Genomic DNA, 24,929 nt, shown 5'->3' with positions numbered 1-24,929 from the left:
GTCCAGCCTGGTCTTGGATGTTTCTGGAGTGGGGCACCTACCACCTCTCTGGGCAACCTGTTCCAGGGTTTCAGCACCCTGATATAAGCCGTTTCTTCCTTATATCTTTAATGAAATTCAGATATTCACAGCTGTGATACCGCCAAAACATTCTCAAAGGACTTTGCACACAGGGTGTAGTAGCATCATGTCATTCCCTTTTCAGGGATCATTTCACCACCCAATACCTGACGAACATCTGCATCTTAAGTGTCTTTTGGAGAAATTTTCTTAAATAAATGATCATATTTCCCAGTCTGTGAAGAGAGGTAGACAATTCCATGTGCATTTGATCTTCCTCTGAAAGCTTTCCAGGCCAAATAGGGAACACTGGCAATTAGACCATTCAAAATCAGTAAAAAGTTAAGGCTTTACTTTGAAAGCAATGAGTCATACCTGCAACTTTTGCTTTTATTTTTCTCACAAGGGTTGATGAGGCTAAATTATTGTAGCAGTCATTTTATGACCTTTCACTGTTTCAGTTTTGACAAAGAATAGAAATTATGGATATAGAAATGGCATGTGGCCTAACAGGCCATGCTTAGAGGTCCCCTTATCTCCCTCAGAACAAGGTTATATCCACACAGCGCTGTGCACACAAACCTGAGCTCAGCTCAAGGTAGCTTCTGTCATGAGCAGGCATTGTGACACATCTCAGGTAGGTACGTGCTGAGCTGTGATGAGTGTGGTAGGAGCTCTGCAGTACCGGATTTGAAGATCCTTGATTTGAAGGTCCTTGATTGCATCTCAAGGAGGGAAACAAAGCTGGTAAGAGTGCTAGTGACAGGGCACATGGGAATGGTTCAAAACTACACCTGGAGAGGTTTAGACTGGACATTAGGAAGAGTTTCTTTAAGTGGTCAAATGCTGGAACAAGCATCCTAGAGAGGGGGTCAATGCTCCAAGTCTGCCAGTGTTTAAGAGGTATTTGGACAGTTCCCTCAATAACAGGCTTTAACCTTTGGTTAGTCCTAAAGTGGCCAGGCAGTTGGACTGGGTGGTTGTTTTAGGTCCCTTCCATCCAAAATAGACTTTTCTATTCTATTCAGTTACAGCTACAGGGCTGGCAAATCCCCACGCCAAGTGTCAGGCTGTAATACTATCACTTCTACACTGTACAAAAGAGAGATTGGCCCATCTTGTAAATTTGGATTCTATAGTCATTTACATGTATGCACATGAGAAGAATTAAATCTTGCCTCATTATACATAAGGGATTAGAAGAAAATTTAATTATTCATTAAAAGTGCTGAGTTTCATTTTAATAGCATGTTAGTCTGGGTTTTGGATTTGTTTAATGTGTATCCTTCTGTCCCCTGCTTTTTTTCCTGACAGACCTTTTGCAGTGGCCGCAAATCAGCAAATGCAGATCACCTGAAATGGAGACATTCTCATGTTATTGGACTGCTGGAAATTTTTATAACCTCACTGCTCCAAGAATAATACAGCTCTTGTACAAGAAAAGGTAATAAAAGCTGAAACAGGAAAAGAGAGAGAAGTTACTTATTTTGCCATTCTTGTTAGGATGTTACTGTTAATTTTTTTGCTGTGATATGAGCCATTCTGTTTTTAAGGGTATAAAACTACGTTTTAAGTACATTTTTTTCAATGTCAGAATTTATTGGTAATTATTGTGCCATTTGCAGCAACAAACATTATTTGACAGATAATTAAGAACACATTCTTATTAAATTTAACCCAGGTTGCAGAATCCAAAACTGAACACTATATGGCTTGGGTAAGGATTTCTTAGTAGGCAACTTCAGTTTATTCTGTATCTGTCTAAACCGCAATACCGCGATTCCTTATATCTGTGCACAGATGTGGAAGTTTTCAAACTTTTATTAAAGTTTTATAAAGTTACCATTGATCAGTTGCTGTGATAAAGTCTGAAGGTACAGGTACAGGTCCAGGGAAAAAGGCTGCTCTGATATGGGGATAATGTTTCATTGAGTCCTGTTCAATTATGATTCACGTTCCTCTTCAAGCTTTTTTAATTTTCAGGTTGTTACAATGATTAGCCTGAAAAAGGACATGGACATTACCAGTAATGGCTGTTAAATAAAATAGGCCTTCTGTTCACAGGAAAAGGAGGATGTGAATTTCTGTTCCCTCTAATGAATAGAGTTTTGATCTTTTTGATCTACAGACACTTTTTGATGATTATGATGATGATGATACATTTCCATAGCAGACTTAAGCCTAACAGCAAGGCTGGCTTTCTTAGTTACTCTGAGACCGCTCAGAAATCAGAGAATCATGGAATAACAGAATCATAGAATGGTTTGGGAAGGAAAGGACCTTAAAGTTCACCTATTTTCCAGCCCTCTGCCATGGGGAAGGACACACTCCTTATGTTTAAATGTTTAGCTGACAGTTGTCAATAGCATATATGATGAGGTTACAAACGTTAAAAATTAATTAAACTCCACAGTGAAGCAATACCATGTACATTGAGCAGATTACATGTTTCATCTTTGTCCTAGAAATTAGAATACTGCAATAAAAGATGTGGTAAAAGTACTTCTGTTTCAACATGCAAGCAACAGCTAAAGCTCAGGACTGAATTCTGTCATCTAAACCAGTCTTCTGTTCACAGAAGCCATAGCATCTAACCTTGTGCACCTTTACCAAGTCCTGACTGGCAGAGTTACAGCATTTCATTCAGAATAGTGTCTGGTCTCATCAGCTGGGCACAAGACCAGTGGCAGAAATGTTTCTTACTCTAATTTATGTAGCATCTGCCTTACCTAGTTTTTAGAGCACCCACTCCAGTATTGAAGGCTGCACTTGGTGTAATTGACATAATCATGCCTCTGAACATTTTCAGTGGCTCTTAGTAAAAATAAGCATTTATGGTACATATTTTTAACAAAGTAGGACTGTAATTTTTGAAAAGATCGTTTTTCACTTTGTGCTGAGAAAGAGTATTGAGATAAAAACAAACAACAGCAGGTCTGTTTGCTGTGAGATTTGTTTTTCTAAGGTGACTTCAGAAATGTTGAATACATCTGTCACTTTTCCTATAGAGTATTAGTAACTACTTAGCCATTCCTATTTTGTTTTAACTGAAGACCTTTCTGAACCTACTGAGTAGTCTAAGCTTAGCTGTAGTTAAAATAATGCTATCTCAATCTGAAGTTTATGCCACTCTATAACTCTACTGGTTTGTCTTTTTTACGAGCTGAAATGGATGTGATATCTCCTGCTGCAGTTCTTTTATTTACAAAGAACATTTATGAATTTTTGAAAAAAGTCATTGTGAAAATGTAAAAGAGGTTTTCTTGCTAGCAATTCCAAGCTTGTGCTTTAGAAGTTCTGTATCCCATGCAATGTAGCCCTTCCTCAGTCACAGCACTGTTTTTCTCTTCTTTTACATCGTATGGTCCTGGGTTGGTTTGTGCTCCTGCAGCATCCACAGCTGGGCACTTTCCTGAGTGTGAGCCATCAGTGCTTTTGAAGCAGCATCCAAAGCTCAGAAATGCCGTTAAGAGTACATGAGTGCCTAAACTTAGTTATGAAGGTTGCTTCAGTAGTGGTTTCATTGAAAATCACCATCAATACTGACATATTTTTCTCCCTTTCATAAATGTTACAACTTATCAGTACTGTGTCTTTTACCACCTGTAATTTGGACTTTGTAAGGTCTATAAATCTCTCTCTCTCTCATGAATATTGCATTTTTGTTGTCATTCTAGTAATGAGGAAGACTGGAAAGAATGCCCTGATTATATCACTTCAGGAAAAAATAGCTGTTATTTCAACGCGTCCTACACCTCTGTGTGGACACCATATTGTGTTCAGCTTGCCAGTAAAAATGAACTGTACGATAAAAAATGTTTCAGTGTTGATGAAATAGGTATGCTTCCATTATGTATCTTACCTCTATAAGCTTTTGTATTACTCAGACTGTATTTAAACATTGCCTCTCAGAAAAGTTAGTATCTAAAATATATGATACATAGGAAGGGATTTGATTTTGTAACACCTGTAATGTGATCCACACCAGAAAATATTGCCTAGATTGGAAGAAAGCTTAAAGGATAAAAGCAAATATGTGGTTTCTTTTTCTAAATACTAGCGGTCTCTTAAATGTGTACGTGTTCAAATGAGCTTGTCTTTGCTGTCACTTTGAGTTCTTTCTAAATGGATGCTACATCTCCTTGTCCAGCAAGGTTGGCATTAAAACCTTGATTCTCCAAAGCTCTGGAAGCAAAACACTATTTTGTTCCTGAATGAACTGTAATCTAAAGCATCAGGATGTTTAGCATTTCTAAGCTAGGATTTATATTTATGACAATATGTATTGTGACTTTGCTGTGCCTGGGACTTTACAGATGTAATTGCTTGTTCAGAGTGGTAGTGTACCACCATTAACTGCATATCCAGATAATTTATTCCTTCTATGATTAGAATACCCAATGCTCTCTTTTATTCAGCTGAGCAAATTTAGATTAGTTTTTCGAATACCAAAGTTTTTCAATGCACTTGTATATTAGCTACTAAATATTTCTCTTTCTGTGCTACTCCAATTATTGCTTTTATTTCTAGTAAGAACTCTAGATTTAAATTTTGATGGATAATTGTTTATATCTAGTGTTTTATAATCTGCTGTTCAGAAATATACTTCAATAGGGAATACATTCTTAATCTTCTTTATAAGTTGCTTGGGTGAGATTTGTGCAGAGCATGTCTACTGCCAATGGCAGGGTGCCTTCTTGTTACGAAACTTGTAATGACTTTGTCATTGCAATATATTCAATTTTCATCAGAAAATACATGGTTAATATACTTTTTAAGTCCTGAAATAATTTATCAGTGTGTAGTAAGAATTATCATTTCATATTGAAAACTGGCTGTTTTATTCCAAATACTCTGTTTAAACAGTACTACCTGATCCTCCTGTCCACCTTAACTGGACTCTGCTAAATACTAGTCAGACTGGGATCCATGGGGATATCCAGGTAAGATGGGATCCACCACCAACAGCAGATGTTCGGAAGGGATGGATTACTCTGGAGTATGAGTTGCAGTACAAAGAAGTTAATGAGACAAAATGGAAGGAGGTATGAAACAAATATTTATTATACAATAGTCATAGCACAGGGCAGGCTTGTTCTGTCCCTAACATTTTTGTACCACCATGAAAAATACGTTTGTAATTACTAATTAGACAATACCTTAATTCTTAAACAATATGCCTATATTTTGTCTGACATTTTCTAGCAAACACTGTAACTTTATGTGTCAAGATAGTTGACAGAGAGGATAATGAAAAACCCAGAAACCCCTGTGTTAGATAAGTAACTACAGGAATAGCCAGATATATGCAAGTTTCTTCAAGGATAAAATATTTTTCTATTGTTTTTTGAAACGTCAGCTATTTAAAAAGTGCATGGTTTTTCAGTAGTCAGAACAGGAATATTTTGTTTGGTAAATGCCACCATGTCAATTCAGGTTCTTCAGAGTACCTGTAAAATTTTAATATTTATAATTATCATTTCAGAAAGAGAGAAAGAGAAAGAAAGAAGAGAGAATGAGAAAGAGAGAGAGAGAGAGAGAGCGAGAGAGAGAGAAAGAAAAAGAAAAAGAAAAAGAAAGGCTTTGAGTTACAATTTAATATTTGATACAAAAAGCAGATAAAAATAATGCAACATAGATAAAACTTACAAATTGCGTAACAGACATCAAGGGCAAATTTGTGACTATGTGGATAGTCTATGAAAGTATAAAACAAAATATTTCAAATCTTTTAAGTTTTCAATTTGAAAATCACTTAACTTCTTGTGAAGTTCATTTTTCTGTTACAGGGCAGATATTGTACCCATCTTACCTGAATGCATAGGCTAAACGCCAGTGTGTCATGGCATATTTGTATATGCAGAACTTTTCTTCAATGCAGTAAGAACATCATGTCAGAGCAGAATCCTTCCTTTGCTTTCTTATTAGTATTAACTGAGTTAGCTGGCAGAAAAAAACCCCAGATAATACTGTTACAAATTTGTCTTTAACTACGAAAGGCAAATTTAAACAATTTGAACATAGGGAAATCCTCAACTGAAACACAGTCAAACTGGTTTGCTTGCCTTTCACCTGTGAAAGACCTTGGCCCACTCCTCACTTCTGATCCTTCTCAGTGTTAGCATTTTCTCCTTACACTACTCCTTATTAATAAGCCTACAGCCAGACAGGCCTATAATGTCTGCAACGTTTTTTGCCTAATACTTCTCTGTCTTTTCTATCTATACTGATTTAAGCTGTACTTAATATATTAGCCCCTGTTTTAAAGCCTATGAAATGAGTTAAGCTTAGGCAGTAAATCAATAGTCTTTAAGAAATTGAAAATCTGTAGCTTTTCAAAAGAAAGAGTCAATACAAGTATCTCTCTAAAAATGCACATTTTTGATGGTTTTTCTTATAAGCCTTTAGGTATCAGTCTTATAAATACCGTAATAAAGCTTTGTTCTTGCTCCAGTACTATCAATAATCCCAGAATGCTTTGAGAAGAGTTCTCTGGAGAGCAAAGATTTGAAGATTAGTGTTCTTTCAGAACACAGATAAGGAATTCCAGACTGCTATACTTGCCTCAAGAGACAAAGTATTATAGATTATGTTGTACTTAAGCTGTGTATATTGTATGGTTTTGTAAGCCTTTCAGCTTAGGAGGATAAACATGGAATAATTCACTGAGACACTATCTGAGCACAAATTTCTGAACACAGTCCTGGTCTGGCCGACGACAAGAGCAAATTTCTGATTAACAGTGTTGAAGCAATGCTAGAATTTCACTCTTTGGATTCCTTGCTACAAATACTTTCTCAAATGAGTGTTGAAGCACGTTAAGAGATAAATGTCTGGTTTTACATTGTCAAGTTATACATGTCTAGTTATTACTAGTTTTTTACACAAAGGATAATCTTTGACTGCTTAAATATACCATAATGATTTGTACATATAACTAATACAAAAATTAATTTATAGTACAATAAAGTCTCTGATAAGACTTTATTGTGCTAAGTCCCCCCCTTACTGAGACTTGTTTGTAATTTTCTTATATGTTTGGGGATGATTGTTTGATTTTTCTTGTATAGCCTTTATTATTTTTCAATATATTTACTAATTGAAAATAAATAACATCTTAATTGAAAGAGGATGAAACAATAATTAGTAAAGTGTTATAACAGTAAGTTATAGTGATAAGAGGACCAAAATTATTTTCTGAGAAACATTCTAAACCCAATAAAATATCCACCCTTACATAATGGGTGCTCATGAGACAAATTATTAGTTATCTTTTATGATGTTTCTCTCTTATGACTTTTACTTGATTACTTGACTAAGAAAAGTGCTGTTCATCTATTCACTTCATGCTGAACTTTCCCCAGTCTATACATCCTGCCTCATCCAGGTGTCTTTCATAAAGGCTCTGATTTTGTATTCATACTGCTTTTTCCAAGTGACACCATTATTTGGGATGCATGTAAACTTACCTATGAAACTTCAGTGAACTATTTCTTTGTGGCTTAATAGCATGAAATAGGTATATATTGAATTTCCTTCTAATGCTTTCCAACTGGATATTCTTCACATGTTAAGACATTGGTGGTGTAGAGCAATGGTTCTCCACAATCTTATGCTCAACTACTAGCAGAGAAAAGCAGTCTGCCTCCTCCAAAATCTGACTGGTTGGTTCTAAGAACACTGGAGTCTGGAGTCACCAGGGATCAGACAACTCCAGAGAACACAGCCACCAACAGATTGTGTCTCAAGTTTAGGTTATGCAGCTACAGAGATTATAGGACTGTACTGGTGAATTGTCCTTCAAATTCCCAAAGCCCACTGCTTTCCAGATATTTTAAATCCTAGCCCATGAAGGTTTTTTTCTGGTATCATCCATGATTCTGAAGTAAGAGTAGAATATAATATCTGCCACATGAATTTCTATTTTTAGGACACTTTCCTTATTTTTTGTATACTTTTCTTGGGCTGTTGGAATTAAAATGCATATTCTTAGAGGAGTAATAGAAAAAGGGAGAAATTTCACCCATTAGGATCTCTAATGTGATTTCCCACACTGTTTGATATTCAGCAGTGTCTAAGTATGTTGCAGTTAAAATAGAAGTTTCAAAGACCAACAGTCTGATGCCAGCTCTCACACAGTCTCCGTTATCACCTTTTGTATATAGCTGAAGATTTTGGGGACCTAATACAGTGTTGTCCAAATAAAAACACTTTTAACATGCAATATGTCTGGCTATAACCATTAAACCTGTAGAGAAGATTGCAGTAGTTTTAGAACTCTCCGGTTATTTTAACAATATTTTTGGCATTCTTCAATCAGTAATGTTGTGTTATAACAGTAGAAAGGATATACAACCTGATAAGATCAGTGAAAGATGTTCACACTACCTACTTACAGCTTTTAACTGGGGGAAGCTGCCTTTCTTCGCTGACTGTATTTATAGAGCTTGGATTCTCTGCTTTTGGTGCCCTGAATCACAGAAATGCCTGATGACTACTAAGTCAACAGTAAATGGTGTGAATTTTCTCTGAACCCTTCTTGTGGTATCCTTAAAATTCCCAGTAGCAAAAACACCCTCAAATTTTTCTTTCTGAAATCAAGCAGTAGCGTAAAATTTCCGGTACAACTCAAACAAATAAATCACAGTCCCTCTGTCTTTACAGTTAAAACCCAGGCTCTCAACAATGGTTCCACTGTACTCTCTGAAGACAGCAAGAGATTACGAGATACGAATCCGATCAAGACAACGAACTTCTGAAAAATTCGGGGAGTTCAGTGAAATCCTCTATGTATCATTTTCTCAAATAGGCATTGGATGTGATCATTGTACGGAAGGTAAATAAGCAAAGTGTTTTTATAGCTGTGATTATTGTCTTTTTGATGATGGGATGGAGGGTATTTTCCACCATGTTGTATGGTTGAATACATAGATAATTCAGCCTACTGAGAATCATATGGTGAGATTAAGAATGTTCAAGTTCCATGTACAAGTTCCAAAGCAAACTCAGCAAGATTGTTTCACAGCTCATCAGAGAGCAAAAATACGAACAGCTTTAAGAATCAGAGATAACTGCTGTTGCACATCTCATAGAGTCTAAACCAAAATTAAATCTTATATTTCATCATCTAAAATGAGCACTTCATTTGGGAAGAGAAGAATTGTGATTTCTTATAATACTGTTGGCCAAGTTGGTTTCCAGAATTATGTGCTTTTCTGATCATCCTGATATACTGTCAAGGGCCTTGAGTGTTTTTCTCATTCTTGCTTGTGACTGGTAATCATTTTAAAGTGCTGTTAAAGACAGAAGAAGAAGCAGCCATTAAGAATCACATTTTTTCTATTGAAAGAATGATATAGTGCCTTTCCCAGAAGTGTTCTCAGGTCTGAGCTACTAAATTAACTCTTCAAAATATGAGGTCTTCAGCAAGTAATTTTAACAAGCTGCTTCACTTCATTTTCCAGGGTATTAGTGAAGGTATAACATCAAACAATCTGTAACTCTTCACTTTCAAAATCTTACTATATTCTCCTTTTTAGCTCTTCCTATTACTAGTTCTCATTTCTAATTTATAGGAACAGTTAATGTTTTCTACATGTGGCATCATTTTATTAACCCCATCTGCATTAAGAGGTCAAAGTTTTCATACGAGTTAAATTAAAATACTGGGAAAATCCAGTAGGCCGTCCTACAGTCAGTTTTCTTCAGTCACTGCAACTCAGATTCTCCAAGGTGATCTTAATCCACACACCTCACACAGCAGCAGTGAGCTGATTTGATTGAGAATTTAATTTTACTTATTTGTATATCACTTTCAGGAACACAGAAATAAACTTCAGATACTTTTCATGTATTAATAATTTAAAGTCGTCTAATGCTATGTTCTAATTTCTTGAAGTAGCTGGGCATTTGCTGGTCTCACTGATATGACAATGACTTACCAAAAGAGAGACCTGTTTAATGCAGACATACCCATATAGAACTTAACTGATGCCTGGAAGCATGTCTGGTCAAAATCTGAGCTGGGAATACAGGTCTCAAACTTGTACCAGAATTCTATATTTTGTTTTTTCTCTGAAAGGTTATTTATCGTCATGTATAGCATTCTAAAGCTTTCTGTCTAGTATTCCTTGGTCCAAAAAAAAAAAAAAGAGTGAATTTTTTATGGAAAACTTAAAGTTATGAAGAAATGAGAAAAATCTAAGACTAAAGCTAGAACAAATTTCTCTATGCTTTGTAATCTACAATGTCATATTACACATAATGGAATCTAGTATTCAAGAGAGAAAGCATTTCATTTATCAGCATTGTTCTTCATTTCTACAGAATTGCTTTTCTCAATTAATTTCTAAATTCTTTGTAGCCATCCACAAGGTAAATAAAAGGGATATTTTTTTTTCAGTTGATTCAGTTGGTTCACAACATAATTAATCTTTAACTTTTAGAAAGAGATGTGGTATGTTTTTCAACACCACCACACTTTAGCTTTTGTGAGAGAAAAATAGTTTGCCTGTGATTCATGTCCTATTACTAAATATTCTCTCAGCCTGGATGAACAAGTAGTAGCATGTCTGCGGCATTATACACTATCAGAACTACTGATACCATGTTCCAAGCAGGCAGAATGTTCCTCATGGCTGATTTTGCTATAGGTATTATCTTTACTAAGATCTTGTTTAGATTTATGAAATCAGTCTGGTTTTGCAAGGAGTCTCAGTGGATTCATAAATGCATGGAGAGATACTGAGACCAAAAGCTGCCATGGATTAGGAATGGTACTCCCCAGTTCACTGCCGTGACTGAGACTGTCCCAAACCACACCCCGCTCACTCGGTACCCCCTTCTCCTTCCTGATCCAGCGGGATGGAGTTGAGACCTGATGACAGAAAAAGCGAAGATCATGGATTGAGATATGAATGGTTTACTGGAAACAGCAATGAGATAAGAAAACAAACAGTAACAGCAACAATATTTGTAGCAAAAGTATACAAAAGAGAGGGTGGTTCACACACAGAGATGCTCACTGCACAGACAAGCAATGTCAGACAATGCCACCACATTTTTCAACCAGAAGTCACATCCTTTTTCTTGGAAGCCACAGAGTTCCTTTGTCTGTCCCTAGCAATGACATGAGGTGGTATCGAAGAACCTCTGAGTCCTGGCCAGAACTAGAACAAAAGCACATTTTTATTTCTGCTGAACATAGAACTTTCACATTTACGTAACAAAAATTTTCATCGGTTTTTACCGCTTTGGAATCCTCAGGTGGTAGAAGACAAGGTTGAAATTAAAGATGTGACAGTGACGGAGATTCCTGCTTATATGTTCATGTTTTGTTGTTTCAGAAGTTGAGTTTCCATGGTTCTTAGTTGTTGTCTTTGGAGTGTGTGGGCTGGCTGTAACAGTGATCTCAATCATGCTGTCTAAACAACCAAGGTAGAGAATTTTTATTTGTTGGATTTTATGTACCTGTGGCTTAAAAAAAAAAAATTTTTTTCAATTATTTAAAATCTGGGGGACTAGGAACCATTGTGACCATTTTTGTCCATTCTTGTAAACTACATAAAACTAGAATTTGTATGTATTGGGCCTTCAGCACGGGGAATCTGATTATGTTGATCTTCCTCTTGCACTGCAGAACATTTTATTCTACACAATTGATTTACTTAAGCTTTGAAGGGGGTTGGTTTTTTAGTTAATTCAAATTTTCTTAACACTATTTTTATTCACATGCTGTTCAAAAGTTTCATATAAACCTGTGTCTATATATTTTATATATTTGATTTTGTTCTTAGATCATTCCACTAAACTCTACTTCTTGAAGCCAAGGGAAAGAGCTTGAGTCATAGGGGAATATTGGTCTCTGTGGATAAATTGCGGCTTCTGTAGATAACAAGAATAAAATGAAACAAAGCACAGAATTGCATTGTTTGTAAAAATTACGAAATTGTGATATATAAAAATGAAAGAAGAAAACATACATAAAAATGACAGTCTTAAATCAATTAATCCCCTGATATGTGTGTTCAGGGATAGGTTTTGGCAGAATTCAACTTGGATGTCATACCAGTACTGTTCCACACTATGGAGCAACACCATGGTCAAGACCCAGTGCACCCATGCATGTTGTCAGTGGTCTTGTGTTTACACTTTGAAAATGAACACTAAGTAGTTTTGCACATACGAGCTAATAGTGAAATTTCATTTGACGTACTGAGATGAAAACTATATGGCGCATTTGGAGCAGATAAAAAGAAAATTCTATTAAACAATAATTTTTTATTTTAGTAGGCCCTATGCTTTGACAGAGTTTAATTTCAGGAAGCTATTCCCTGCAATAGCATCCCAATCCCAGATTTAAGAGCAAGGCTACTGATACAATTCATGACAAAAGCTTGAGGTGAGAGAATTGGGCAATGTGCATCTGGGACCAGGAGCTAAGGTCAGCACACTGAGCAATGGGTGGCTTAGTCTCAGAAAATCCTGAGGTCTGGAGCATATCTCTGATCAGACTTTATAAATACCTTCCATGCTAATCATGAATGCTGGAAGAAGCTTTTCTCCACTGAGAAAACTTCTTCATGGGGAAAGTTTTACTGGATGGTTGGCGTGCACCCTTTCCTTCAAAACTGAAGCATTTGGTGGTGGAATGGCAATGTATTCTGCAGAAAAACAGCCTGCATAAGTTTTCCATAATGCGAAATATCCAGGCTTCGTTTCCTCCTGATTCTCAAAGATACCAATTCATATTTTCCTCAGTTTTGATCTCACAGGATCTGAACGAGTCCCTCTAGGACAGATGCCATAGGTTTAGGTCATTAGAGTTGAGAGATGAAAGCTTGAGTTATGCTAGGCTAAGAAAGGAGCACAGCATAGTTCTCCCTCCCAAATGTCTTCTCCAGGCAGTGAATGGTAAAATTCTTTGTCTTTTGCATTAGAAGCAATGCCCAGTCCTGTCAGAATACCTGATTTGTGGATTCAGCTGTAAAGCACAAGCCCTAAGCTGGTACTCTGATAGCCCAACCAGTTTACACTGCCTCTCCAGGGATTAGGTGGAAAATTACTGGATTTCTGGCTCTCATTAGGCGTGCTGGGCAGAACACTGAGGTTCTGCCCAAAACCAGAAACATCTGAGGAATTTGGACCTGCCATGGTTAAGCCAAAGGTGCCTAAATTTCTCTCTAGGCAGTCTTTATAACTCCTGTGACCCTCTCTGGACCTCACCAAGGTCACTAACAAGGCAGCAGAAGTAATATTTGGATTTGTATCTGCTGTTCCCACACCTTACTTTCTAAAATAGGCAAGTAACCCAGTATAAAGAGAATTCTGAATTTTCCTTTTGTTTATCTGTTGGCAAAAGAAGAAGGGAGGTAAAATAGAAGAGAAAAGCATGACCAGCTACTGTTGGATTATTATTAATGGAAAATTATCTTTCTGTTAGAATTGGAGGGGAGAGGGAAGTCGCGGGGGGGCTGGTTTGCTTTGGTGTTCTTTTTGGTCTCCTCAAAAAGAAAGGAATGCACTTTATGAAGGATTATAATAATACGTATTTCCACAGCCTGCAAATGCACAAGCAAATTACTAGTCCTTTCTCTACAAGGGTAATCCCCTGCCTTAATTATATATTACTTGTTGCACTAATGATTCAAAAAGCAGAAGTATCATAGAGATGGCAAAATACTAGACTAAATTTTTGCAGATGTTTTTCAGTTTTATTTATTATTTCTAAAGTAATTCACTCTTTCCACCAATTCCCATTTTCTGTTCCCCTATTTAAATTTATTGGGTGTATGCAAAGCTACTGTGTCCCTGAAAAAATTGTTGGGAAAATCACTGCATACTGAGGCTTGTATCAGATTCCATTGAAAAGTATGTAAAAAGGGAAACTAGGAATTCACTCTCTTTCTATACAGCATTGAACTGTCAAAGACCAGACCCCAAAACGGATTCCCACATAAATATAAGGGATTTCAACAAGGAAGCTTGCAGAAAGCTTGTTTCTTAATTTGCAGTGAGGGAAAACATTACTTCTTTTCCATAGGAGTATTTGAAATTTCATTTTCAAACATTTGGGTTTTGAACTAATTAAATATAAATACAATGTAAGCCTGTCTTCTTTCTAACTTCCTTTAAAAAGATGACTGTCAATTAAAAGCCATAATTTTTTTTTTCCAGGTTAAAAATGCTTATTTTTCCTCCTGTTCCAGTTCCAAAGATTAAAGGGATTGACCCAGATCTCTTGAAGGTAATACTGAACTCTAAAATATACAGTGGGAATCTCTGTAGTAGTAGTAGTAGCAGATGGCAACTGTTGTCCCAGGCAGAAAAGTTTTGTAGAAGAAAATTCTGATGTTGGGGGAGTTGCCACAGAATTAGTTTGCATAAAATAATTTTGAAGCCTTTTGCAATTACTACGTAGCTACAGTCACCTTTACCTAAGTTAACATTATAAAAAGGACAAGCATTTTTATTATTTCCTTTATAATTTTTTTTTTTTTTGCTTTGCAGAAAGGAAAGCTAGATGAAGTGAATTCCATCTTAGCCTGCCATGACACCTACAAGGCACAGCTATACAATGACGACTTGTGGGTTGAGTTTATTGAGTTGGACATAGAAGACCCTGATGAAAAGAACAGAGCCTCAGATACTGACAGGCTCCTGAGTGAAGATCATCTAAAATCTCATGGTTGCTTGGGAGTGAAGGATGATGATTCTGGACGGGCCAGTTGTTGTGAACCAGATATTCCAGAGACAGACTTCAGTGCAAGCGACACATGTGATGCCACCTCTGACAGTGATCAGTTCAAAAAGGCTACTGAAAAAGAAGAGGATCTCTTGTGCCTTGACAGACAAGATGATGAGTCACTTCCAAGCCTTGCCAACACAGACCCCCAACGCCAGCATGGGAATACTCAGCCTGAAAACAGCCACCCATGGGCACCCTTCGCAGACAGCATTGAGTCACCCCGTCCATCAGCCCATACCCAGATAAGCAACCAGAATTCATTGACAAGTACTGACTTTTACGCTCAAGTGAGTGATATTACTCCAGCAGGCAGGGTTGTACTTTCACCAGGGCAGAAATCCAAGTTGGGGAGAGCACAGCATGAAGGCTGCACAGAGCAAGACTTCACCATGGACAACACCTATTTCTGTGAGGCAGATGTGAAAAAATGCATTGCTGTGACTTCCCATGAAGAGAATGAGCCACATGTTCAGGAACAAAGCTATAATGAAGATGGTTACTTCACCACAGAGAGCCTTACCACTACTGTTGGCAATTTTGGAGCTTCAACAGCAGAACCCCCAAGTTCAGAGATGCCTGTCGCAGACTATACGTCAATCCACATCGTTCACTCTCCACAAGGCCTTGTGCTAAATGCAACTGCGCTGCCGGTGCCAGACAAGGAATTCAACGTGTCTTGTGGCTATGTGAGCACAGACCAGCTGAACAAAATCATGCCATAGCTCTTTTTTGATGAGGTGTGTGTAGTGTTTCACAGCAGAGAGTCAGTTTTGGGCTTGTATGCTGAAACCAAAATGAAGTCTAAAAGTTTTTCGTGGTTCTTATAATTTTATCTGAAATGTTGCAACGTAAAATATAAATCAAAATATTCCTATTGTGTTCTGTAAATATTATCTATGAATTTGTCTTGAGGCTGTTTTGTCTTGTTCTTGTGGGTGTTGATTTTTGTGAAATTAAACATTGAAATTACTGTTTAATATACAGTAAATTGTGCATTTTGATAAAGCTAAAAATCAGGTGGTTTAAAGTCTAAGAATTTAGAAAAAACTGCTGTTGGCAGAGATCTTTATATCAATAATTGGGAACTGATCATATAGGTGAAAACACAAAAGTAGCTTGACTAAATAACACATCTGTTTTGATTTACATAAATGGGTAAAATATATTTTAATACTTTGGTCATAAAACCATAAATGTTTTCTATTACACTACACACTGTAATTCAATTATGATGACCCATTTAAGTAATGTAATTGCTGCAGTCCTAAAAAGGAGTTTTCTGTTTTACAAAATTTTGTTCACAGCTAAAAGAAAAAATAGATTTTTACAGAGCCAATTTATACCTCCAAAGAAACCCATAGAAAAATTTTGAAATATTGTAGGAACTTAAAATTAACTGATTCTTTTACTTTCTTATGGTAACTAGTAACATGCAATTTAAAGTTCCGTGTAAAATTTTAAAATATACAGAATACTTGGGCAAATTATTCTGTTCTTCATCAGATTCTAGTTAATGCTAATAATAATATATTTTTTATAACCAAAATTTTTTTGTCCACAGTATTAAACACTGTGCAACTAAAATTTTATTGAAAATTTTTGAGAACATGTGAATAAGCTCTGATAACTTAGCAGCATAGTATCTTCATATTTGACCAACTTCTGAAGCCCCTCCACAGCCAAAGGTATCGCTACACTTACTAGTCTGTGCCACATAAAGTCTTGATAAAAATAAATAAATTAAGGACTTCAGAAGTTAGCCAGCAGTTAATTTTTAAAGATATAATAGGATTAAAATACTTCAGTGGAACAAGGGGATCAAGTGCAGTATTGTTCAAACGTGGTTTTCATTTTTGCAGCCTAACAGCATCTCCTCTGACCGTGTTAGGCGGACTTCCAGAAAGAAAGGAGAGAAAACTGAAACTCAGTGAGGAAGCTCTCTATGTTCTTGTGTATGTTAAGAAACTGATAGAGCTTTGCAATTAATTATTATTGTTTCAGGAGTTACCTTCCTAGGCCATGGTTTCATCACAGCAGGGTTCTTCTTAGAAAGCGAATAGGAACATTCATTTCTTTACTCTGACCTGAACAGAAGTGTATGATGTGCAGCAAATTCAGGTCTTGCTTATGATGTCTCCAACTGAACTCACTGATGCTCTTTTTGTGACCAAGTGCTACACAACTGGGCCCAACTACTGGGTGGGATTTTTAAGTTTAGCACGTACTTTATGATAAATGTGCATTAGATATTCTGCTAATTTGCTGCTATAATTTTCTAACAGCTACATTATTTAGTTTCATATAAAATTTCATAGATGATAGACACTATTGCAAGTAATGCCTATGTGTGTGTTTGAAAGAAGTTTCTTACTCTGTTTCTATTGCCAAAAATAGTTAAATACCTCAGTCAAACTCAGAATGTCATTTTGGTACTTTTCTGGTCACACAAGCCATGATACACCGGTCAGAAGATGTGTCTTTCAGTTTCTATTTAATTTTCTCTATGTTAGTGTTTTGTTTGTTTTTCTCAAAGTTTAATAAATGTATTGTCTTTGATCTGTCTGGACACAATGTGGTTTTTTGCAGGTAATTAATCTTTTTTTAACAGAAAATAGAGATTGTGTTAGGAGAAATCTAGTATTTCTCATTGAATAAAGCATAATGCCACTTTCCATAGAATAGAAACAACAGGAACAGTGTTTTCACTGATGAATATGTATGGAGAGATAGGACATATTGCACCCAGAGCTGGCCAAGACGTGTTACCAGTTTAGCAGACCCATTTACCTGCTGCTGGAACATCCTGTGATTGGCAGGTTGGTCCCCAGCCTGCACCAGTGCATGGGTTTATTCTTCCCCAGCTGCAGGACAGTGCATTTGCCCTTACTGAACTTCATTAGTTTCTCCAGCCTGTCCAGTTCTCACGCAGCCTTTGGGTGTGTCAACCACTCCTCCCAGTCCTGCGTCATCAGCAAACTTGTCCCTTTATCCAGGTCACTTATCAATAAACTGAACTAGACTGGATGCAGTACTGACCCTTGGAGAGCACCGCTGACTACAGGCCTCCAGCTGCACTCTGTACTGCTGACCACAACCCTCTGAGCTCTGACAGTCAGTTCTCAACCCACCTCTTTGTCCACTCATCAACCCATGCTTCCTGAACTTCCTGTGAGGATGTTATGGGAGACGGTGTTAAAAAGCCTTGCAGAAGTCCAGGTAGACCACATCCACTGGTCTTCCTTCATCTACCCAGCCAGCCATTCCATAATAGAAGGCTACCATATTCTTCCTGTTTAGTCCCTAAGCTACATGCATTCGTCTACAAGCATTCCAGGGAGGTAATCAAGCGTGCAGGTCTCGCAGGAGGGTTGCAAGAGAATTACCACAAGCATACACACCCCCCTCCCGGAGGTGGCTGACCTCTTTGTTCTTACCTTTGAAGGCAGCTAGGGAACATCTGTCACTGCTCTGGTTGGCCTAGTTTATTTCCTAATTGGATGCAACTGTGTGAGCATTGCCATTTTTGATCCCACGCCTGAGGCCCTTCACTTTAAAGCCCATCTCAAACACATTGGCCAGCCTGCATGTAAACTGCCAACACTTGTTCCCTCTCTTAGAATGACACTTTGTTCATAGATTACCTGTCAGAGTTTAATCTGTATCAATATCTCTATTCAGAAACCATGTTGGTTCTGAAAAGCAAGAACTCAAGTTGCTCTGCCAGCTGTCTTTTGGTGTCATCAAGAAGCCACTGTGCTTTGTAAGAGTTTGGATTTGAGCCTCTTTTTATCCATCAAAGACAAAGTAAATGTCCAAGGCGTAGTGTTACGAGAAACTTAAAACAGCATCATCTATGCCAGTTTCCATTAAGATAAGAAATAATTCTGTCAAACATAATGACTTATACTACTATTCTTTATTACTTAGGGTGAAACTTTTTTTCTGATTGATGATACAGGAAGTGAGATCAGCAAATTTTGAGAGCTGTTCAGTCTGAATGAAAATTAACATTACCAAAGGTATATTTTCCATTTAGAAATGGAGTATTAAAGAGTTGAGTGCTCTATAGACCTGACATGATTTTAGAAATGCTTCAAATTAATGATGGCAGTCTCTGTTGGGAACACTTTACTGTCATTTACAGCTTAGTATATATAATCACGTATGCATCAGCATAGCTGTAAGAATGGAAAGTAACTCTCTGGTTCAAAGAGAAACTTAAAACCATATGACATTTAGCCACAGGCAACTTTCTTTCCTGCATTGAGATTTACTATCTCAGGGGCCTACTATCAGACAGATAAAAAGGAGTGCCTGATGCAGACTACCTGACCTGAGACGATAAGGGAGAATATGTTTGGAGCATGATACTATTTTTATTAAAGAAGAAATGCAAAGTTGGGTACTAGGAAAAGAAGTAAACACTACAGGATATTAGTTTTGCAATAAAAGTTTTTCAGTTTAACCCAGAATATCTATTTCACTGAGATGGTGGAATTGGTAAGAATTTAATCAGCTTTTATAGTCAATTGACTTTGAGGAGATACAAGTGGATATAGCCCTCTCTTGGAACTGACTCTGTCTAAATGTAATTTTACAATACAAATTCTTCCCTCTGACTAATCATTATTAATTGCATACACAGTCAGTGCTTTAACTGCCATAGAAACCATGCCCTCAGGCTACAGAGAAGCAAGATGTAGTCCAAATCCATTTTGGTGATTAGTATACTACTTAAACACTCTGGCATAACTGTATTGAGCAAGTGCTTCCTTATCTTCTCTACTCAGGGCTATTAGAGTAGGTAACATTCGGAAGCAGACAGAAGAGAAACTGTACCAATGGTGTGAGAGAACCAGGCATAGCAGAGCAGCTGCCAGCAGTCAGAATGATAAGCAGATGTAGTTATTCAAATTGATGCATCTAGTAAACTGGTACACTGTTTGACAGGTTTAATTTTTTATCACAACAGTATTTGGAATTTCTTTTGCATAATACAAATTTCTTTATCCTAATTTATTAAAATTAGCTGGCTAATGATGCATTAGCTTCCTGAAATTAGTCTGAGAAAGCAGATCATCCCACATCATGCAGTAATTTGTGAGAGAACATAGGTGAATTCCCCTCCTCGACACTGGAAGAAATAAAAGTCTGCAGAAGGCTTAGTGGGAGTAAAAGCAAAGTTGAAGAGCTTATGCTTACAACTTTCTATAGCTTCCCATCACAGATGCTACAAATAATGCTTCTGCTATTGTCCTTGGTCTGCTTTTGAGCTCGTACTGAAGGAAATGAAATCTGTTCCCCAGGAGACACCTGAGACCTAGACATGGCAGGAAATTGATTTGTCATATTTTTTTCTGCAGTATTAACTTTAACAGATTTTTTAAAATATATATATTATTTCCCTTGAATATGAAACCTTACAATATTATACTAGAAAGACATAAAGTATAGATCAATACAGTGGCAGTTAACTTCCTCATACTAAAAATTTTCAGATCTATTTCACAACAGCTATCTGTGTAGCATGTACAGCACTGCAGTCTCAAGTTACAGAGGAAATACCAACCTTGCCCTTCTGAATGAAAAACTCCTTCAGGAACTAATTCTGTGAGCCAGCTAAATGTACTTTCCTTGGGAGCGTAAGGCTCAGGCTTGGAAATTTACCAAAGACATGATTTCTGGCTAAAACTGCGCTACCAAACGAGCACAGGTCATTTGGTCCAACCCTTCTTCAACAGACATTTGTGCACAGTATGGTTGTCACCCAGAGATCATTATGAGCATCTTATCCTCCACCTGCGGCCTAGCTGCGTGGGGTTCCTTAACCTAAGAATTCTTTCTTTCTTCGTTCACTTTTTTTGGTGGAGTGAGTAAGATGTTAAGTGACATTCTCTGAGCCAACCTACTGCCAGAACAATGTGCAGCTCTGGACAAGCTCCTGTGTTAACTGCAATTAGATTTGTAAACCTACTGCATTTGAAGATGCAAAATTTTATTCATGTTGTAGTCACAGTCAGATACCAAGAACAGACTAGCCAAAGAATGACCTTTTTTATGAAAAGTTCCAGGGACACATGGTCTCTTGCTTTTATAGGGTAAATAATGGCAAAGTTGTGGCACTTTCTTCTGAATGTGATTAGTATTAATTAGCTGATTTCTGCCAATCACCAATTGATCAATTACAACAACCTTGTGAATTTACTTTGTTGAGGAATGTACTAAATGACTGTTTAGAAGCAAAATGCATGCTTTCAGCTTGGCACTGAAATTGAGCACTGTCAAAAACAGAAATACAAGAAAATAGACTTATGTGTCTTTACAAGTTACATTCCTAATTCCATAGTGTAGTAAATGATGCACAAGGCACAAGTATTCCTTTCTCACAAGACTACACCCAGCTGTTTAACTTCCATAGGAGAAGGAGTAATAGCCAATGGAGGGAAAAGTAAGAAAACAAAGAAAATACCATCTAAATGGACAGCTTTGGATAGGATCAATAAGACAAGATTTTACAATCACTGGAAAATGTACTCCCTAAAAAAACATCCTATGGTGTACTGTTAGAGCATGGTGCTAACAACACCAAGGTCATGGTTTTGATCCCTATATGGGGCATTCACTTTAGAGTTGATTGTTCTGGGTCCCTTCCAACTCAGAATATTCTGTGGTTCCAGAGAAACATATTTAAGATAATATGCTCATTGCCACTCTGGCACATATCCATACATTTGCATGGTTTAAACTCTCACTACCACCCTGGGTTTTTTACGTTTACAAGAAAATCAGGTCAGAAATTCAGCATTACTTTAAAGGTACAAGAGATCCAGAATTACAAATAAATTGTAAGAATATAATTGTTATATTTGTTGAAATTATAATAGTTTCACCCATCAGGATTCAACAGAAAGATAAATCCAATGTAGATGGGAAAGCACAGGAGTACAGATGAGATTACTTAGGAAGCCAGGAAGCAACACAATTACTTCTCTTGACCTCATTCTTCTTTCTCTTATACTCTTCATCTCTGAGATTCATCAGTCATCTTTGTCACATCCTATTTAAATTGGATAGAATATCTATCCATTAAATGCTTCCAAGAAAAGACTGGGGGGTTTTGTAGGCTTGCACCTTGGCTTGCAGGATAGAGTTTTGACACAACTGGGAGGTTGACATGAATGCAGTATAAATAGTAATTTGCAAAGTGAAAACCTTTTGAGAATAAAATTATACTAGTGATTTCAAGATTTTCAGCTAAGTCAAGAATCTGGTTTTGCATAATTATGTTCTCTCTGGAAATGACTCCAAATGGATGACATTGATACCCTCTAATGAAGAATACACGGCTACTGAAGAACTCAGGGCATAAGAATAACTGAATATAGATAGACACTTTCTTGTCTGTAGCATAGATTAAACTTTTATTTTAATGTAGTTAAATTATTTAGTCTAGGTATTTGATTTCTGTTTTGCCATAGATATATACATATCCAGAGAAGCTGTGGATGTTTCATCCTTGGAAGTCTTTAAGGCCAGGCTGCATGGAGCTCTGAGCATCCTGACCCAGCAAAAATTGTCCCTGCCTACAGCAGGGGGGTTGGAACTACGGTACCTTTAAGGCCCCTTCCAACCCAGGCCATTCTATGATTCTGTGATCTATGAAAAAAACATCTGTGTCAGACAAAGAGCAACAAGCTGTGCTACAAACTAAATTTTTCACTCCTGCTTTGGTGATGGTTGAAACTTTTGAAACAAAAGCATTGTTCTGACCAAATAAATGACTGCAAAGGTCTCAGATTCTAATAACATATGAGGGGCTTTTTTCTTCTTGGAAACAGCACATACCAGTCTATGCGACAAAGCACTGGAACAGGCTACCTTCATTCCATATGGATGAGTATTTTATTATGAATTATGCTGCAGATGAACACAGGCTATTCCAGACAAAACTTGTAGACAGCAAGATACAGTGAGCTAGTTTTCCATCTGTAGTAATTTGGGAAGTTATTTCTCAAGGCAAACCAAAGCCATTTTACATCGAGCATGTGATACAGCTCACACAGAAGATTGTGTGGGTTTTCACAGATTCACTGAATGATACACATTTTTTTCCCTTTTTTTTAAGTTCATACTGCATCACAGAACATTCCTGTTAAAATTACAAGGTATGGGATTCCTATAAGGAATGCTAGAAATTTACTGCTTACCAGTCTCCTGTTACAAAGAATGAAACTTGTATTTTGATACATACCATAATTACTAATGCTAAACCATTTTTTTTCAACTACTGAAAAGGTGCTTGTCAAAGGTCAAACTTTGACAAGCAAAAAGACACAAGAATAGAGGAAGAAAATACTTTGTGAACAGATATTTCTGGTTTTTTGTAAAGAAAATAACAGCTAAAACACATGCTGAAAGTAAGTGAACTTTTTTTCCCCTTAAGACTCCCACCCCAATACTTAGGTAACAAACATAAAATCAACTTTTCCCTGAGGTTATTTTAATGGCTACAGATACTGTTTTAGCAGGTATATTTGCTCATACAAACATATATATTTATTTCTATATTGATCTACTTAAATGTGTTCTACTATATTACCCTACTTAATGATGTGATGGGTTGACCCTGACTGGATGCCAGGTACCTACAAAAGCTGCTCTATCACTCCCCTCTGCAACTGGACAGGGGAGAAAAAGTACAACAAAAGGTTCATGAGTTGAGATAAAGACAGGGAGAGATCACTCACCAATTATCACAGTCAAAACAGACTAGACTTGAGGGAAATAAATTGAATTTATTACCAATCAAAACCAGGGCAGGATAATGAGAAATAAAATATATCTTAAAAACACCTTCCACCCACACCTCCCTCCTTTCCCAGCTCTACTTCCTCCCCACCAGCAGTGCAGGGAGATGGGAATGGGGGATATGGTCAGTTCATCATCACACGTTATTCCTGCAGCTGCTCAGGGAGAGGAGTCCTTCCCCTGCTTCAGCATAGGGTCCCTCCCGTGGGAGACAGCTCTCCATTAACTTTTCCAGTGTCAGTCCTTCCCATGGGCTGCAGTTCTTCATGAACTGCTGCAGAGTGGGTCCTTTTCCATGGGGTGCAGTCCTTCAAGAACAGCCTGCTCCAGAGTGGGTCCCGCACAGGGTCACAAGTCCTACCAGCAAACATGCCACAACAGGCAGGACCCTGCTCCAGCATGGACTTCCCACAGGGTCACAGCCTTCTTTTGAGCATCCACCTGCTCTGGCATTGACCCCCATAGGCTGCAAGGGCACAGCTGCCTCACCAGGGTCTCAGCATGGGCTGCAGGGGAATCTCAGCTCCAGTGCCTGAAGTACCTCCTGCCCCTCCTTCTGCACAAATAAATGTGTATTTGTATGTATTTTGTGTATATTTCTGCTTTAATTCTTTGGACAAATATAAACATTTTGGAGAATGCAACAGAAATGGGTACTTCTATACCAAATATCCTTTCTGATAGCTTTCATCTCCTAAACCAGAAAAACAAATCCTTTCATCGACAGGAATATAACATAGCAAACACTATGCTGATGCCCCAGATGCATGAGAGTACAATTTACACTACCATCTTATTAAGCTACTCTACAGTCTAACACCAAAGTCAGTGTGACACTCTGCTAAACACTGGGATGAATGCTGTGGCAGTCTGGGGCAGGTTAAAACCTACGCTCTTCCTTCCACGGGCTCTTCTGAAAACGTCAACATTAATTATTTTTTGAACTGAGTTGAATCTTGCAAACCTTAACTCTGTAAATCAGACACTTCCATTTGAGATGGCTGGGGTTGTACAGAAGGCTACTACAGACCATCAAAATGGCATGAAGATCAGTAAAATACTGCTCAAGCCCTTGCCTAACCATGAGATTTTAAAAGTACACAGATGATGTTGAAACAGAATACAAAAATACAAAACAATGTCTGGTCACAGGTCTTTGGTTAAGCAGTTTCTCTTACAGGGATGCTCACAATGGCAATAAAAACATCAATGTTTTCCACGTGTCAGAAACTCTCTGTAGGCTGCAGTATGCATCATCAGCTACCTGCTGCTTTCCTGCCTAATACACAGTGGATATCACACATTTTTTCAGTGA

General features: G+C 37.4%; 1 protein-coding gene across 7 annotated transcripts in view; it reads left to right on the top strand.

Moving 5' to 3' along the window:
* Positions 1–17,368, top strand: part of GHR (growth hormone receptor) — a 160,948-nt gene extending 143,580 nt beyond the window's left edge. For 6 of the 7 annotated variants that reach the window (XM_010395215.3, XM_019283333.2, XM_039566581.1 and 3 more), the window contains 7 exons: positions 1,375–1,504; positions 3,738–3,898; positions 4,927–5,105; positions 8,725–8,896; positions 11,406–11,496; positions 14,236–14,305; positions 14,569–17,368. In XM_010395215.3, the coding sequence (XP_010393517.1) occupies positions 1,375–1,504; positions 3,738–3,898; positions 4,927–5,105; positions 8,725–8,896; positions 11,406–11,496; positions 14,236–14,305; positions 14,569–15,528 (1,763 nt within the window). In that variant the 3' untranslated portion in view covers positions 15,529–17,368. The remainder of the gene's footprint in view (positions 1–1,374; positions 1,505–3,737; positions 3,899–4,926; positions 5,106–8,724; positions 8,897–11,405; positions 11,497–14,235; positions 14,306–14,568) is intronic. The other variant, XM_039566582.1, reaches the window with a different exon arrangement.
* Positions 17,369–24,929: the final 7,561 nt, after the last annotated feature.

The sequence above is a fragment of the Corvus cornix genome, chromosome Z (genome assembly GCF_000738735.6).
Source record: "Corvus cornix cornix isolate S_Up_H32 chromosome Z, ASM73873v5, whole genome shotgun sequence".
NCBI lineage: Eukaryota > Metazoa > Chordata > Aves > Passeriformes > Corvidae > Corvus > Corvus cornix.
Note: the sequence above shows the minus strand (reverse complement) of the source record. Positions and strands in the feature narration are given on the sequence as shown.